Consider the following 19,558-nt stretch of genomic DNA (forward strand, 5'->3'; position numbering starts at 1 on the left):
TTTTTTTGAAAAGGCTCAGTTTTACTGTAAAAAAAAAAAAGACAGTGTTTTATTTTAAGCACTTTGTTTTTAGAAGCAGTTGAGACTCAAATGGAAGAACAAAACACAACAGGTCATTTCTAAAAAGTAATGTTTGCAAAACAAACACTTTATTTCACCAGTTTGCTACAATTTGCCTCCTGTTGCAGGATCTCTATTTAAAACACAGACTTTGACAAACAGAGCTGCTGTTTCTGATTGCTACCAGAACAAAAAGTAAAATTAAAATCCAATATTTCATGTGTTGCACACAAACTTTTAAAGAAAAAAAAAATAGGTATAATATATATCTTTGGAGCAATGTGAGGTTTTCGAATTTGCCAAATTTCAAGGCGAGCAAGAATCAGGTTCAAATTCCTGCATAAGTTTCCTCCCAATCAGCTCAAGAACCACATGGGAGGTGGCTCGGCGTTTCGGATTTTCGATCAGCCATGAAGATGATATCCAACTGAGAGAAATACAAACTGCTGAAGCAGATTACTGTGGTTTGTCTGGAGTGAGAAGTGACGCTAAAGCAAGCCAACGTTTGTTAGATTCACAGCCCAACCATTATAAGCCAGGCAAGGCAGGCGTCCATCCATCTGTTTATACTCATCTGCTCTTTCTTATTATCATCTGTTAACCGGAGTTACCGTTAACCCTTAAGAGTATAAAAATGCAGTTGACATTTATTTACTGGATAGAATATGAAACCCACATTTGTGGATTTAAGGTATTAGAATAGAAGAAAAAAAAAAGCATAGTTTCTAAATTTCTTTTATTAATAAAAATCTGTAAACAGCAGTGTACATTTTAATTCACCCCCTGCAACTCTGATACCCCTAAATTAAAGTACAGTGCCACCACTTGCCTTCAGAAGTCACCTAAATTGTAAATACAGTGGGATATTTTTGCAAGGCACTGCATATTAGCAAAAATGTATTCTGTATACACAGTATATGGAGATATTAACTAAATGAGGTTCCACTAAATAAATCCCAGTAAACAGGAGATTAGATCTTGAGAGACTGAAACAAACAAACAGCAAAAACAGTGCAAGTTATCCATATTTTCCGTTCAGATTTACTTGGATTGTTTTTAAAGTGGTCATGGCCGACAGGTTTAATGAAAACCTTTTTGATATTATTCTTTTATCCACCACAAGTTTCTTGTTTCTTTTTTTAAAATAACACACAGCAGTGTTCATAATTATATAATTATGACCACAAATGAGTTAAAAAAGCATCCAGTTTCCATACAAATATTTAAAATACCTTTAAAAAGTCTGGAAAGCAATTAGATCAAGACCACTTTAAACGATTAAATAAATGTCAGCCTTTTTGAAAACTATTATTTTAAATGACCTCAATAAAAACTAAACTGAAAGGAGGAAGATTATTGTTTTTTTTTCTGCATGCTTTGAAGCGTCTTTTGACCTTCAAACTTTAAGTGTTATACAAGGTTGAAAGGTAAGAAAGTACGTAAATCCATCACACTCTGTAAAAGCCCTTTGCACATTTTGCTGGAAGGAGCAGCTGCTGCTGAAGGAAAGTCAAATCACTGACAGCCTGTTTTTCCTCATCCTTGTTTTTAGGTGGGTAAAATGATTTGTGAAAGTCCCTCTTCAGTCAAAATATCCAGAACTGAGATTCAGTTTCTCTTCTACTTATACGGTAAGCAGAAGGAATCAAACAGCCATGCAATCCGTGCTCTGCAAGTGCAGGTCATGAAAAATAACACGGTTCTTCAGTTTGTGTACTTCTCATAAACCCATAAAAGTTCATAAAAAAATGAGTTTTTATCTGGTTAGGTGGCACTTTTTGGTGGTAAGTGAGCAACAATACTGATAAAAAGGCACTCCTTGTAAAAGAAAAAGTGGTATAAAAAAAAACAACACGACATCAATGATCCTGCATGTTCACACTGCACAGGTTACGCCGGCGTCCTCAACATGGCCGCAGTTCGTTTTGGCCCATCCGGAAAACTTACACTGCTGGATGGTTACTTCAGTCCCAATGCAAGCAACGTCGTCCATCCAGATCACACCAGTACCTGCGTAGAAAGAGCATTAAAAGTGGATCATATTCAGAGATTGTCTGAAAATTAAACCAAAAGAAAGACAAGAAATGAAAGGAAAATAAATCATATCCAAAAATTACTTGTGCTAGCCATAATACACCAATCGTAAACATTAGTTCTAACACTAAAGCACCAAATTGAACCATTTTGATATCCACATTTGACAAACTGTAATGTTTATTGCTTACTTCAGAATTGGTTACTGTATTGTCTTTATGCTGCAAAGCATTTTAAACTGCCTTGTTGCTGAAACATGCCATTGAGAACAACACGCAAAAACTAAAAAAATTCAACACACATGTCAAACTTTATCAAACTGAAAGTTCACAAAGCAGCCAAATAAATTGGAGCTTTAGCATAAATGCTACAGTGCCGAACAAAAAAATTAGCTCTGCTATTAGAGGATTAGCGAAAGTTTGCCAACCACTGGAAATATCAATAAAAACCAACAGTTTAAACAAAAAAGGCCAGGTGATGACTAATTCATGCATCTCTAAATAAAACCAAATAAAAACCAGTTATGTGATGATGTTTCTATCCACCCCAAATCTGAAACAAACTTCCAGAAAACTGCAAAACAGCTGAAACGTTGACTTCCCTTCAATCTACCTGTTCAGAGTTGCTTTCTACCCAAAACCACTGGAACATTGACCAACATATTTAAAGGGAATTGATGATTTTGATGGACAAAATATCACGTTTCTGGTTTCTCAAAGGGTGACTGTCAACGTTTTTATTTATTTTTATTTTTACACTTTTCTAATGTAAAGCACTTTGAATTGCCTTATTTCTGAAATGTGCTATGAAAACAAACAAATGATTAACAAATTTTAATAATAAATGTTTTCAACAACTATAAGGTGTTGGAAGCAAATTATTCAATAGAAAACTGATACAATTTACTAAAAAAAACAATTATCTTTGAATTTTGTAATAGAGACAGTAAATTCTTTTACAGTCTATACTGTAAAAATCACATTTATAGAGTATTAAAACTGACACATTTAAAAATAAAAGCAGAAATCTATATTTTTTGTTTTTCCTTTTCCTTAAATGTGTTTTTGTCAAGAAATAGAAACATTTTATTTAGCCTTTTACACATGTGCTTTTGTAAAATAAAATTACATATGTGTTTTTCCTTTTCTTTATACATGCATTTTTGTCAATAAATGTATATGTTTGATTTGGTCTTTTTAATGCAGCAATGACAAAATAGCAAACGCTTGTATAAGGAAAAGGCAAAACAAAATATATACATTGATGAAAAACTCATGTGTAAGGAAAAGGGAAAACTAAAAAATACAGATTTCTGCTTTTGTTTTTAATGATGTCAGTGTTGGTCCTCCATACAGATTATAATCTACCCGGTATTAAACAGTTCCAGTTGTCAAGCCAGTATTTATGGCTACATTGTTTTCTTCAGAGTTTGGAGGTTTCAAAACACCATGTGAGCTTTGTGAGAAAGACAAAATCAATACAGATTTGATCACTTGAAATCACCATGTGTTGAGTTTTTTCAGGATGGCAATGACGCAAGTTTTTCTGGAAAGTGAACATTTGCAGGTTGCAAGTGACGGCGCAGCTGACAGCCCAGCTGTTCTCCTGCTGCAACCTTCGAGGATTTGGAAATAAACATTTATCGTGCATTTTTTTGTTGTTGTTTTTGTTTTGCATGCTGATGTAACTTTTTGTTCACACCAGGTTTGTGTCAGTTCTTCCAGAAAAGAAGTGAGGGACAACCAAAACACGGCGAGGGATTTTGTTTGTTTTAGGGGAACACCAGGGAGAGATTTGGGAGATTTGTGTAACGATGCAAAAAGAACATTGTTGTCAACAGAAAATCCACTAATCAAACCATATTTGAAACGGGGATTTTAAAATAAAAATGTCTAACACACAAATTCTGGCTTCTCTGCTGACAGACATTTATAATAATTTGTATGTTTCTGAGATTTGGGGCAAATCCATTCATCTTCTCATCACTCTATTTCATAAGCACATCTATTAAATTGCTTGTTAACACCAATGGTAAATTATCCAATCGCCTGCCGGCTGCTCAAAGTGTTAATTGGTTTGATGATCCAACACCATAACAAGTCGTCCATCTTTTTTTAGTGTTTAGTGTTGACAAACAGCTGACTCATCAGAAAAGTTCCAGAGAAAATGTGATTTTCTGCCTGTGTTAAATTGAATCCAGTTGTTTTCATGCGAAGGGAGTCCCTTGGAAGAAGAAAATGTTTTCTTTCTGACTTTTTCAGGTCAGAACTCACTGAACAGACACCCTGGATGATGTAAGGCTAAACAATGAATGACAGAGAGACAATAGATGTCACCACCGAGACTATAGTGATGACATCTGGATCACATATTCTTTCCATTAAAACTTTAATATTAAAGCCTGATGCAGTCAGGGCGCTGGTTAAGTAATACGACTCAACGGCAAAAACAGAAGAGTTTATAAAAATCAGTCTTTTAAAAGGTTTCTCCATATGATGTGATTTACAACATTTTGTCATAAACAATTATATTTTATTGGTATTTTACGAGGTAGACTAATATACGGAACAGGATTAGGGACACGGAAAAGCAATTATTTTGATTTTTTTCCTGACTTTAGACTCAGAATGCACTGAAGGTTGTTCTTTTTACACCTAAAACTTGTATAATTTGCTCCTCCTGACGCCAAGGGAATCAAAATATTAACTTCTAACACATTTTAACTATTAAATAGAAAAGACATAGGGTAGATTCTTGGACGTTAGCTTTAAAAATATCACATTTAGGACATTTTTATCCTTAAATTATGCTTTTATAAACAGTTCAAACATTTAAAAACCCACCCAGCTGGTTTTTGGCAATAAATTCATGTTCATGGAAAGTGAAGCGTTTCAAATTACTGGAAGATTATTGGTCGGCTACCGTTACCTAGCAACCCAACCGGAGTTCCACTTGGATTTAAAGAGACGGAGGCCCTAAAAAAGCTCATTCTGAAAGGACAAACAGACTAAAATCTCATTGCCTCACAATGACTGAATATGTTTGTTGAGCCCAAACACTGATCCCAATTTGTCATTTTGTCCCAGAGTAAAAGTTTTGATATATTTCAAGAACAGATTAATCGCATTAAAAGTTCAAAAAGCATCAAGAAAACATCAGTATTGGTTACGTACCCTGTCCAAAACGGCCGGTCTTATGGACCTCCGTTGCTTCTCTGTATCCCAGCATCCGACAGACGACGTCTCCATCCTTTTTGTCCCAGACGTCGTCACACACCGTCCCCCATCGGCTCTCGTGAAACACCTCCACGCGTCCCTCATGGGGACCCGACCCGTTCACCAAACGCACCAGAGCCTCCTGGACTGCAGAACAACGTGCACACAAACAAATGTTGTGAAAATCTGCATGCGTTTCTCTGCTGCTCCAGATTTGCATCCTCATTGCAGGCAGTCAGTGGTATTCATTCCAGTGATTCTGTATTGAAAAACTGTTTTCATTTGCTGGCTTTGAACTCACAGATTATTGTATTTATTAAGTTTATGAGTTTAATCAAGACGTTATTCAAACTGATATGAAATGTTGAGGTAAAGGATTTTTAATGACGCACGGAGAACATATTTTTCTGCCAACCAAAGACATTCTGTTGCCCAAAAATAGCAATAAATAAAATTTGTTCTGCGTGTTCAAGTTTTGTACTGCAAGTATTTTCTTTGACAAGCGTCACAATCTGGCAGTAAACTCTTTCTGAAGGTCTATAAAATTGATATCTTCTTCGCAATATATAAGCATTTAAAAATAAAATATGTAAGCTAGGAAAGTAAGTCAGGAAATATATTGTTCTATAACAAGAAACTTTAAAGAACCCAAGAAATCGAAGTATATGGTAGGAATTTAAAGCATAACATAAAATACATATTAAATGTTTCCAAGCAGAGAAAATTTCTCGTTTTAAGAAGACAAGTTTTATATCCTGTCATAAATAAATACAATTCTCTGATGGATTGTAAGAAAATATTCTACAGAGTTTTCAGAATAGCTTCTGAGACATTTCTGTGTCTTTTTCCTGCAAAATATATTCCTTCCTCTATAAAACCCCAAGAAAATACATGACATTTTGAGTGTGTGATGTGAAAAATTGTGGTTTGGATACTTTTACAAAACGTGGGTCGATGTGTTAGAATTTGCTGAGTGGATCTAAATCAGGAATTTGTGAAACTATGAACAGCTGCACTCATAGTTGACTTGATTTAGTGTGGAGAGGAAATGAGAAAGCGAGGTAAACAGTCACACACACACGAACAAACACACAGTTTCATCATTACAGGATGTTCATTATTGAATCTGCTGACAAAGTGCGACAGAGGAAAGTCAGATTCTCCACAGACACGGGATACGAGTCCCATCGGACCATCATAAATTTGTTTATCTCTCATTTATTCAGCCAAATACTCAACAATCACCAGGCTACCATAATCTAATATCTACCATGGCTTTATGCTGTTGTTTTTGCAGCATTTACTTGTTTTGTTACTTCCAGCACCAAGAAAATAAGAGCAGAAATTAAATCTGTCATTTAATATCTAAAAAGGAACTAAAAACAGGCGGAGTCAGTCGCACAAATCAAACTCTGGTCTGCCTGAAAACCTCGTCTCGGTTCGGTTGAAGTGAACTCTGGTGGAGTTTGAATAAATATGAGAACTTCAAAAGCAGGAAGTGGACTGTTCTGTATGGCATTCTGGGTAAATACGACCAAAACAAACATGCTAGCCCACTGTTAGCAGGAGAAATGACTCAAGGTTTTATACCAAAGACAAAAGAGAAATCCTACAACTGCTCAAATCTGATGCTACTCCATTTTTGTTTACATTTTGTGAAGAAGTGCCTCTTTTTCTTCAGTAGTTCTTTAGCGCCCCCACAAGCAAGGAGGGGAACAGGTGTTCTAATTAGTTTGGCTCTTTTCAGAGTGATAGCAAACCAAAACACCTGAAAATGTAACAAATGTTGCAATTCAAGTCCCCAATAAAACCAACATACTGGACTATCAGGTGTGAAAACGTCCTAAAGGACCCAAGAAATCCAAGTACTTGGTAGGAACTTAAAATACAACAGAAAACACATGCCAATATATCTATATCTTTTTGTGAAATATTTAAATCATTTCTCTGCATAACCAAGTATATATTTTAATATAAAATCTTTCTTCTATTAAACTCTTCACTTGCAACCACATGCACCAGGAGAAAAAAATAATATCAAAATATGCTAAAATCAAGAGGAAAATCATAACATTACTATCATAACAGAGCACGAGAATACATACATCAGCAAAACATTCAGAAAACTATGACAGACATAAAACCAGTTGGTCATAACATTTACTATAGCCATGATAAAAAACAGACGTTGGAGATTTAATCTTAAAAAATAAATACTTCTGAAAGCAATTATACCAAGCAAAAAAATAAAAACCTGCAGACCAACAGCACGCATGTTCACCTAGAAGCCCAAATAAAACTTCACCATAAAACACGAGCGTTACCTAATTTAGACACACCGAGCTTCCCAACTTCTCTGTTCAAGTTTGAATAATGAGGGATTTCATGGGATGTAAAAAATGTTTTTGCTCAGGAAAAGCTTGCTGAGCGCGCTCCAAGTGTTGATGGTCGTCCAGAGCGCTTTAAGCCCCAGAGGCCCAGCGAGCTGCAGCTAGCAGAACCAGGATAATGCCAGAGCATGCAGGAATCATATATTCCTAATGTTTATCTGGCATGCTGCAGGAGTTTGGGCTGGACGGGACTAAATGGCTTCAGGAGAACAGCTAACCACCTCCATCTGGTCATAAAGTCATGTTTTATTCAGAGTTTCATCTTCAGTGAGTCGTCTTTCCGTTTGTGGAGATGAGGTTGCTTCTAATGCTACATTTGACAACTTTTACGCTTTTTAACGTCACTTTGGGATAACTCTAAAATGAAATGTATTAGTTTACTAAGAGTTCCAGCATGAACATGATCTGCTGCTAACAACTGAAAAAATTGGACAAGCACTACTTTAACACATTTTTACTCAAGTAAAAGTAAAAAGTAGCCGTCCAGTAATTACTCAAGAAGCAGTAAGAACATATCTGTTAAAAATGCTACTCAATACATCTGATTTAATATTTAAAAATAATGTTATCAGACAGATAAAACGCAACATTACGTCCAAATCATGATAACTAAAAGAATAAAATTTTTAAAAATTAGTACAAATGAATGAGATTACTTAATAGATTCACACATCACTTTTCCCAGTCATAAGAAAGAAAACTGTGGAACTAATACTTAAAATTGGTAATGCAAATATACTGTATATCAGTATATTTGCATTAGTGTGGCCCGTGGGCCATTTCTGGCCTTTGGACAAATTTTTTTGGTGCCCAACAAACAGCAATTAAATAAACTTTATATTTTTAATCAGGACAAAAACATTTAGAACATAATGTTGAGTAAAGTATTAATCTTTTTACAACCAAACTTTTACAATAAGTAGAATCACGTTTATCCGGACACTTTGACCAAAAAGCTGATGTAAATAAGCTTTTGTCTAATTTATTAAATTTGGCTAAATGTAACAAGCGTATTTTTTTTTAAGAAAGTGACTCTAATCCTCTTCTTAAAACTGAGATTAAATTTGTTAAAGCCTACAAGAAATTGAAAACTAGACAACTTTCTTTTAACACTGCAAATGTTCAAAATCCTTTTTTAGATTTTGGAAATAGAATAAATGTTTTTCTACAAAGTTTTTTTTTTTTTAAATCGACAGCCTTCAACTTAAAAGCTGCATCATATGAACTTCTTTGTATTGTTTCCTGCTGCTAGCATGTGCTTGTTCTAAATGAAAATTAACATTTTCTTCTTTGATTTCCAATTTTGACATCCAATGATTCACTTCCTGCTACAGAGCCCCCTGGTGGTTCAAGAAAAATCCACAGAAAAGCCGTGGGGAAAAAGTAGCGGCTTATAGTCCAAACAATACGGTAATACAAAAATAAATGCACAAAAAATATCTGATTATTTTATTTGCTCGATTTTATAAAAATGATACTCAAATAAAACTGCTGCTAAAAATTTTTTTTTTTCCCAAAAACTGTAAATGTAAAAACGCCTCCGCTGTTCAAACGGTTGATTAAACATTAAATCCATGAAATGGCTGAGATCAGTTATCGATCTGCCAGATGGAGCCTCTTCTGTGAAATGTCAGCTGTCAGAAAAAAAGAAAAATGCAAAGCAAAAAAGAGTGTTTTGTTCCACACATGGCGAATAATCCTTGTAAGGAGAAATATTGGGCTTCAGTCTCTGTTTCTAATGTTTGTTAACTTCATTCTGCAAATCAAACGCACTCCTACAGGTCTCTTTCTGAGTAATCCAATCAGCCTCTGGGAAACTTCAGGGAGATTCATTCATCATGAAACGATTACCTTGTGTTTACCGACTCCATAAGCCAATATTTAAGAACTTAATATAAAACAGAGCTTTATTTCCATGGTTGAGTAACAAAGCAATAACAATGTTAGCAATCTGCAGTTTCAAGAAAATACCACTTCCTCCTCTTCAAAGATTTGTGCAGGAATTGTTTTAAAAACACATTTAAAAGCTTCACATTAGACATATAAGAGTCTAATGTAAATGTCAGAAATTGAATTTATATACAATAGTTCACAAAACTATACAGGTCTGTTTAAGTGTCAGGTTTCTGTAATGTACAGTGTGAGGCTCTGATAAATCACAAATCAAAAACCTTTTGACATTTATTCTGGATAATTAAACTGAAAAAGAGGGTGATTTGTTTAAGCAAAAATAAAACCTAATTATGCAAAAAAGAGAAGAATAGAGAATGATTGAGTGGAAAATATGTAGAATAATGAGGATATTGCAGCATTTCTCCAAATTTTATGAAAAGTTGTGTTCTAGTATTATAAGAGAACACAGTTATTAGTTTAAAATAGTTTTACTTTTCTAAAAACCTTTCTGTGATTAAATAGAACGATAAAATAGCTTCTTGAGGTAGTTTGAAACACAACATAACAAAAACATTTAGCTTCTTTTTCCTGCTTATTTACTTGTCTGCAAAGTCAAGCTATAGTTTCCTGTAATCTTTTAAAAACTGATTACAGAAACTCTAAAATACCCACAAATTTTTACAGTGAAAAAGCCGTGCAAACAATAAAAACAACCAGAATGAAAGAAAGAGTTAGTGGAGAATTTAAAACTCTGGAATGTGAGATGGAGATTTTTAAAAATTCAGGTTTGAGGTATTGAGTTTTTCAGCAGCTCGTCATCATTTGATCCTTTCAGTTTCATAATGTTCTGTGAAACAGGCTGATTTTATATTAACGTCCAACACGTGTGAATCAACTCAAGCGCTTTCTCAGGTAAAATTCATGCTTTGAAGTGTAAAAAGATCCAACTGAAGAATGCAATAATAAGTCTCCCATATGAGAGTCGTGACAGAAAAACGCAGGACGTTGTTACTTGATATTTCTTGCTGCCTACTGCATGCAGACTCGGTCCATTTCTCTTTTTGTGAAACCTCAAACACGCGCGTCTTGTTAATGACGTGAGGAGAGAACTGATCTCTGACGGTTCATGTGGCTGAAAGATCAGGACCTTCGGACGCGAGCGCCGCCCCACGACACATGCAGGACATGCAGGACATGCAGCACATGCAGGACATGCAGGACATGCAGGACATGCAGGACATGCAGGACATGCAGCACATGCAGGACATGCAGGACATGCAGGACATGCAGCACATGCAGGACATGCAGGACATGCAGCACATGCAGGACATGCAGGACATGCAGCACATGCAGGACATGCAGGACATGCAGGACATGCAGCACATGCAGGACATGCAGGACATGCAGGACATGCAGGATATGCAGGACATGCAGGACATGCAGCACATGCAGCACATGCAGGACATGCAGGACATGCAGCACATGCAGCACATGCAGGATATGCAGGACATGCAGCACATGCAGGACATGCAGCACATGCAGGACATGCAGGACATGCAGCACATGCAGGACATGCAACACATGCAGCACAGCTGCGATGATGTAACGAAGGAGACAATATCTGAAGGGAGAGAGGGGAAAAAAGCTGCGCCACAGCTACGTCCAGCGAGAAGTTGATTTATGGCATCTGCACATACTTAATGGTTCTCAAATTTTATCCATTAAAACACGCAGTCCATCATAATCTCCTTTAAATTGAGTACTGAAAAGAAAAACAGAATGGTTGCTATGGAAACGTGGCGACTCCGACAAGATATTTAGATTTTTTATCTGCCTTCACGTCTTTCTCACTGTGGAAGGTTACGAGATAAACTTGGGTCTTTCTGGAGCTGTGTTTGTCAAAGAAACAAATATTTAAAGTGTCAAAAAACACTTAAAACAAGGCAGATACAGGCTTTTCCACTTGGGTTGCTAGGCAACGGACTCCGCTAGGCTGGGGTTGCTAGGTAACGGACTCCTCTAGGCTGGGGTTGCTAGGTAACGGACTCCGCTAGGCTGGGGTTGCTAGGTAACGACGCAGTGTAACTCAATAATTGATAGTTTTTAACTAAAAAACGTTTTGCCAGAAAAAGGCTGGACGTTTTACTGTCATGGCTGTTGAGAACCAAATGACAAAAAAGTGCAAAAAACAATGAGCTGTTCTCTTTAACGTGGAAACGGCTCGTTTTGAAGAAAAAAACGAGAGAAAAAGTTTTTGTGCGAGGATGAGGTTGTTTTTCAGCTGTACCAAAATGAGCGCGTTTGTACAGGAATGGAAAACGTTTTTTACATCACGAATCATGTGATCAACACCTGGATGACGGAAAAGACGACGACAGGAAGTGGTAGGATGATGTGTTTTCATGACTTAGCCACCTGCAGTTTGATTTCTGTGTCCTCCTTAATGGAAAAAATGCAATTTGAAAAATTGTGGGGGTTTTTTTGTTGGTTATTTTTTACATTTACAGAATATCAACAAAGTTTTGTGCAAGTCTGTAATGGAAATGCAACTTCTGACCAACTTAAAAAGGAAAGCATAAATAAACAACAGAATGCTCCACGTATTTTGTGACACTGGATAAAAAAAATCTCATATTGAGAGTTGGATTTCTACCCTAGCAGGACGGTGAGCCCATTTCCACTAACAGCGGCGCTAATTGCTTGTTTAGCGCTTTTGCTAACTTTGAAAATGTTTAGTGAAAATAGCTTCCCTTAAATACATTTTCTGAATACATTTTAAATATCTGATTGTTTTATAAACTTTCAGTTAAATTAAGTTCAAGTTTTTTGGTTAAATTCTGTGAAGAATTTTTCTAGTTTATATTTATGCTCTTATTTTGAAGTTTATGATCCATTTCCTCTCCTCACTTTCTTCACTTATGAAACTTATGAACTTATCCTTTACCCAGAATGCATTGGTGTAGAACTACAGGTTGTAGTCCAGCTTAAAATATAAGTGGATCAACTAACAAAACACAAGAAATAAATCAGATATTAATAAACAGATATGGCAAGACCTTTCAAGCAGTAATAAAGCACTCAGAAGTGATATACAGATAAATTAAAACCAAACACCCATTTATATTTTAGCACTAAAGTATGAAGACGTGTAATGAAACCTGCTGGACGGTGAAGCAACCTCCATAAAGAAATAAAACCTAAACCACTTTAGCAGTTACTCAGCATATAACCGGCTATTTGAGGGTCCTGCTGTTTACATTCTGTCTGAAATTGTTTAAATTAAACTCCGGGCTCAACAAAAACGTCCACATAAAACATAAACTCACAATGATCCAATTTAGAAGCAAATATAACCTAAAACAGACTTTGAAGTAGCTTCTTTTTTTTTTTGCAACAGCAATAAGCAAAATTTTAATAAAATATCCCAAAGTGGAGTCAATTTTATTATTCCCCTAGATCTTCAAACTAGCATGATTTACTGAGTCTGCAGCAAACACTGGAGAGTCCATTACTGCCCCAGTGGGCGAAATAACGAAACCTCAGAGGGAGACTTGTCATTACAGAAGCGATGTAAACGTACTGGAAGATTAAAGCAACAATCTCTGTTTAACTGGGTGAACATCTGGATGCATTAGAGCCCATGCAGCTGCTGGAGATCCTCACTTACGCAACAGAGCTCAACTCTCAGCTACAGGGAATAAAACTGCTTCTATGTCTCCATACATTTTAATTTAAATATGTGTTTAAATTTAAATACATTGGAGAAGTTTTAGACAGACAAACATTTATTTTCAGCCAGTTCTCACTTGTTCGTTCTCCTCTGTCGCCTCGATCACCTTTCTCCCCTTTAAAGCCTCTATCTCCTCTGTCACCTGCAAACAATCACCAAAAATATCTGTAAATAACTTTAAAATGACAAGCAGAGAATAATTCAGCAATAGAAAACACTATACATTATGAAGACAAATCAACAAACGCCAAATAATACGGAAGAGTCGGCAATTTTTGAGCAACGTAGAACCTGTTTATCAGCTGAAAAAGCCATAAAATTTGCTGTACAATGATAAACAGACATATTAGTTCAGTCTTTAAAGGTTCTTTTTCTGCAATATTTTCTTTATTTGAAACCTTTTTCCTCTCCTTTAAGCTCTTTGGGATAATTTTACCAGAACCCATTTAAATAAGCAGTCCTGTAATTGAAAAAACAGGCGTGAAACGTAGAAATTAGAGGACTACGAATGTGTTTAATCTTCCCTTGGAGAGCTTTACCAGAAAAAGAGAAACCAGAAGAGAATTATATGGTAATATAGGGGCATAAATGTTGATCTATAGCGTAAAAAGTATAAAACCAAGGAGGAAAACTACCCTTCATTTTGGTTGTTGTAAATATATGACGCATTTACCCACAAATGTCACTGCAATCAACAGCTTGGAGGAAACTCATTTCTCATTTGTTTTTATTTAAAAATAAAATCCTTTGCCAAAATGGCAACGCCGTGTTGCTAGCTCTCCGCAGTGAGGCTCAAAACCACAAGGCTGCTCCTGCCATCAAACTATACTGGGATTAGCAAAAACTGGGAATTTTTCCCAGCTTTAAATTGATTTTCTTTTAAATCACAGCGCCGCGGTGTAGGTGTCAGCAGAGGTGGCCCTCAGGCCCACCAGCCATGTTTTACGGCCGGCGTTTGGTCCTACCAGGCTGACACACCCTGCCTGTGACGCGCAGACTCGTCAGGGCTGGATGCATTTTGACCACATCCTTAACAACTAAAGTATACAGCAGGGAAAACACAAACACACCATAAGCTACTGCTGAGCCACAAAACACAGACAGCCATCGGATTTAAGAGCCACCCAGTCGGTCTGGATTTCTGCGGCCCTGAAAGACATTTGAAATTAACGTGTTGCTGAAGCTTTTAAAACAGTATTTGAAATCTTCAGAAAACGTTATTAACACCAGTGATTTATTTAATGGTCCTACCATCTTAGGACCCGAAGAAGAACGATCTGGCGCCAGATCGTCAATAATATTAACAATCTATATTAAGTCAATAATTCCCTAATATAGATTTTTAAAAAAAAAAGAACTTATTCTACTTTTAATACATTTTTCAAATGTTATAGATTAACCCTCTAACCCTCTTCCAAACTGATTAGTTTTTACTGTCCAAGATTTTCATATTTTGTTGTAATATTCAGTCAAATTGTTTATTCAGTCAAATGATTTAAACCCAAAGAGTTGTTCTGAGGCGAGTCTCTCCATGTTTTCTTTAACAATCCTGGGTTAATGACTGCAACAAGAGGAGAATATCTTCTTCCTTTTTTTTCTGAGCACATCTTTAAATAGGTTTGAACCAATGTTCGCCAAATGTGTTTGGGAGAATACGAACTTCCAGATGTCTGTTTTGCTTCTGCAGCAGAAATACAAATGAAGGAATGCAAGTCGGCCGACGTTGCAGGATGCGGGCCAAAATGTAAAAGCTAAGCAGGAAACGTGCCAGAGGTTTATGATTCTGGATTATAATTTGTGTCATCCATTAGAGTCATTTTTAATTTAGATTAAGACATTTTTCCAAACCATGCTGCGTCTGGTCATGGTAGCTGGGTTTTTGGTGGGCATGTGCAGCAGTGCGCTAATGGAAGCCATCTCGCAATAAAAAGTTGCTGTGACTCAAATTTGCAACGTCAGGAATAACTACAAAGATTAAATTACAAACATATAAAACTGTTTGGGTAAAACAGAGTCAGTCCAGTAAAACCTTGTTGTTGACCAAGGTGTAATACTCCATTTGGTCCAGACCCGGACTGAGGTCAAACCCGTTAATGATCGGAGTCACATACAGAAAAACATATCAATTGCCCAAATTAAAGAACAGAAAGTTAAGGTCGAGAGTGGTTCTCATGGTTCAATCATGACTAAACGAAGGGAACAGAAAGGTTGTTTTTTTAAAAAGAGATCTTGGTGAACTGTGGGACTGAACATTGGACATTTCAATTAAACCAGCAGTGATTTCCAAAAGCTGTTGGCTGCACACACAAACACTAAAAAACACAAACTCTTCGACTATGGCTCCAACTTTTGGGAACACCTGCTGAACAGCTCAGCTGGCGATCCTGGATTTCAGGTCATCTCAGATTATGGGCTTTGCAGATTTTACGAAGCCAAAATAGACAAAAACGAGGCAGATAAGGTGCAGCAGGAATGATTTTCTATTGTCAAGTTTTAGATTAGATCATTGTAAGTTGGGTAAATATGAGAAAAACAATGGAATCCAGACAGAATGTTTAGAAACTAAAAATACAACCTGAATTTTGTACTATGCATAAAAAATATGACTCATCCTGGACTAATAAACACGCATAAAATTACCACAAAAGAAAATAACCAGCCTTAGAGGAAACCGGCTGCAATAAGTTCTTAAAACTTTCGTCTTCAAGGAAGTGTAATTCACAACTTTATTCATATAAATTTAACATTTGTGTTAATGTGTGATGTTTTTTCTATGATGAATATAAACACCTAATTATGTCGTAAAATAAAATATTAATCTGAACAAAACAGGACATTTAAGATTATTCACTGTTTCTGTTTTTATTGGAATGAAAAGCTCCCAAACAAGAGTTGTTTTAAATCCAGGAAAACTTTCACTGTAACATTTGAGTGATTATGAGACAGCTGAGCAGCAATCAGATTAGCAGCGGCAGCTGAAATAATGACAGTTTCCAATACTGAGCAGAAAACAGTGCACCTGTTGGGAACTGCAGAAGTGTTAACATTGTTTTAGTTTCTGCTAAATCCCAATAAAGTTTTATTTTACATCACGAAGCCATTTGAGAACTGTGTCCTGAATGTTTTTTGGAGGAAAGCCTGAAATGATTTGAAGGACGAATATGTTTCCCAATTTCAAGTGGGAGTTGTGAAACGTAGAGAAGGAGGATTTTTATTTTATTTTTTTTGTGAGGTTGTTAAAATGAAATCTAAAGTAGCTCCGTAGCTGTGGAGAAAAATAACCCATAAAATAGTCATGCAAGTTTACAACGTGTAACGTTATCCACATACAATCTTAAACGTGTAAAAACACAGTAGCAAATTTAATATAAACAAGTATAAAACCTAATTCTCACTTGCACTATAAAGTGGTTTTTACACTCAAAAGGCTTCCTTTAAGTACAAAATAAAGTTAAATGTTTCCAAGGTTGGCTTGGCATGAATTAAAGATTGGATTTTCAACACAAATTGGTTTGCAAGGTTTTAAGATTTCCTTCACAACCTTGGCGAGCCACAAACCACATACGTGCTGAGTTTAATTGCTGGTGAAAAGCTGGTTCATCTGGACTGCCAATGGATTCTTCTGGTACTTCTTTTCCTCGGTTAACGCTCAGTAAAATACAGTTACAACTCTCAGATCTGAAATTAAGTTAATGGGTTTTAAAAATGTCAACATTCTGTAAAAGCAGTTTTGGATTCAGACTGAAGGCATTAATAGTTTGTTTGTTTCTGTGGCCACGTTACACGAGCTCAACCCAAGACCCCAATAAAAAAGATTTGATTTATTTATGTCACTAATTCAATTATAAAAGTGGAACTGATCATATAACACATAATATACATCTTTTGCTACATTTGAAATGTTACGGCTTGCAGCTAAAATTCAGTTTTAGAAAATTTTAATGCTACTCAAGACTAATTAAAAAGTAAAATAATCACTAAAATGACCAGTGTACTTAATGAACATTAGAAAGCACTGTATCCAAGCACATTGATATAAAGTTGAGTGGAAGGAAAATATGTGGAAGTGTTTTGCAATAATCAATAAATCAATAAATCAATAAATCAATTAATTGGATTGTAACTTATAATGAGGTCAATAATTTCTGGCTGCAGGCTGGTTTGTTTTTGGCATCTCTCTCTTTCTACCAAACAGACTGGATGACATACCATCTGACGTGAATTTGCTCTTTAACCTCATTTTATTGTGAGAAATTCACAAAAACGTTATTTGTTACCTTCATCTTTGTTACTGCAAAACTGAGTCATGATTGATGGAATTAACATAAAAATATTACAGTGTAAAATTTTATCTGGTAATATATGTAACATCATATTAATAAAACCTTAATATGTTACCTAATAACGTTTTACACCAAAGATTTAGTTGCCAACTAAAATCAGAGGTCAGCATTTATGCTAAATAAATGTTATGGTCATTGAATAGTGAACAAAAGTGAGAAAAAAATGGTAAAATTCAATGTTCCCTTGCATATTTTGAAGCATTTTCAGTGGTTTTACAAAGTGGATCTCTGGCCAGAAGCTAAAGCTTTGCAGGAGGCCACAGCATGGAAACATTTGGGAATCCCCGGCTTAAAGGATGCAAGCTGCATGGGTTAAAAATCCAGTAATTGAAGTAAAAAGTGGGTGAAAGGTAAAATCTGAAGTGATTATATGCACTACATTGGCCAGCTAGAACAATAAACTTGTTCTAGCTAATAGAGATTAGATTATTGTTGTACCTTTAGGCCCAACTGGTCCGCGTTCACCCTTCTCTCCCCGTGGACCGTCGGCCCCAGGAGATCCTTGCACGCCTCGGGGGCCTTGCATTCCCTTCTCTCCTGCAAGTCCTGCAGCAAAAACAAACACAAAGCTGTAAACACACATTTAAACATGATCTACTATGCTTTCTTGAACAAGTTACGATAGCTTTATACCAGGGGTGTCCAAACTTTTTGCAACATTGGCCAGATTACCAAAGTTGAAAGCACTTTAAGTGTAAGTTTTTTGGGGGTTTTTTTTGTCTTGATGAGTTTCCTAACTTTTAGGGTAATTTTTTCAGTTTATTTAGTCTAGAAAATCTTTTAATTGATTCTCAGCAATGAAAATGAGAACTTTCTTCAAAAAGCACTTCTTCTACTAACCAAGTTTGATGCAATAACTGATGTTCCGTCGGCTAATTTTGAGTAAAACGTCACCAGATCTTAACAGCTCTACTTACCATAAAATTAAACGTAAAAGAAAACAGCTGTTCAAAGAAAAATGCTCCCTGCCTAACCATTTTTATTGAGGAAGACAAAATTTGTCATTTTACACTTGCATGTGAAAATGGCTGCAAACAAATGCACAATTATACAACTGCACATCTTTGAAAAGCTTTAGTAGAGCCTCCTGCACAACCAACAAGAATGCAGCAAGTTGTTTCTGGACTTTTCTATCTTCCAGCAGCCATTGTACATGCAGTGGGAAAACCAGCTGACCAGCCATGCTGGAGTTCTGCTTGGGTTGCGAAGTAACTGGGCTGGGCTTGAGTGGGGTTGCTAAGTAACGGCACAATGTCATTGCATTGGAAGGTTTTTGAAAGGGCAGAAGCCCAAAAACATTTGCTTATTGCCAGAAAATGGCTGGCTGTTTTTTTTTAAGTACTTGGGTTGTTTATAGAAACAGTTGAGACCCAAATGGAAGAAGAATAACGTGCAAAATGTGAATCTTGCATAATGAGTCCCATTTAAAGGTGCAGTCGCTTTCTTGGAAAAAGTCAATTAAGTGGAAAACATGTAAAAACTAAATCTAGCATTACAATTTGAAGAAAGTTATATAACAATGAATTTTCCTCTGTGGAAAATGATAGAAACTGAGGCCAACAGAACATGTTTCCAAGCTCCCACATCCCATTGTTTATATGGAAGATTTGGATTTGGAAACAATGGTAAAGTTTTCTTTGACTTACGCCAAAACACCAATTTCTCTCCCATTGTTACTTTCAAAACTGCGGCACAAACTAAGAAAGCTTTTTGTAAGCAAATATCTCTAAGCTAGTTAATGACTTATTGATTGCAGCTCTGAAGTCAACATAATCATTTTCAAATGTCACTGACCCGACTTGCTGCGACTGCACAGTTGTGGCTGCTTTAAATGTGAGTGAAATAATTGGGCTAAAAGCGTTAGAGCCAGAAAGGCACAATAAACCAATGATG

The 19,558-nt window shown here is 36.1% G+C and overlaps 1 protein-coding gene across 1 annotated transcript in view; it reads right to left on the reverse strand.

Moving 5' to 3' along the window:
- Nucleotides 1-127: 127 nt before the first annotated feature.
- The window catches only part of scara5 (scavenger receptor class A, member 5 (putative)), a 63,748-nt gene continuing 44,317 nt past the window's right edge, over nucleotides 128-19,558 (reverse strand). Inside the window, exons 9-12 of the mRNA XM_055054398.1 lie at nucleotides 18,104-18,211; nucleotides 13,399-13,464; nucleotides 5,268-5,456; nucleotides 128-2,070 (exon numbers count right to left, since the gene is read on the reverse strand). Coding sequence (XP_054910373.1) covers nucleotides 1,937-2,070; nucleotides 5,268-5,456; nucleotides 13,399-13,464; nucleotides 18,104-18,211 — 497 coding nt within the window. The 3' untranslated portion in view covers nucleotides 128-1,936. The remainder of the gene's footprint in view (nucleotides 2,071-5,267; nucleotides 5,457-13,398; nucleotides 13,465-18,103; nucleotides 18,212-19,558) is intronic.

This window comes from Poeciliopsis prolifica, unplaced genomic scaffold, assembly GCF_027474105.1.
Source record: "Poeciliopsis prolifica strain line A6 unplaced genomic scaffold, Auburn_PproV2 SCAFFOLD039, whole genome shotgun sequence".
Lineage (NCBI taxonomy): Eukaryota > Metazoa > Chordata > Actinopteri > Cyprinodontiformes > Poeciliidae > Poeciliopsis > Poeciliopsis prolifica.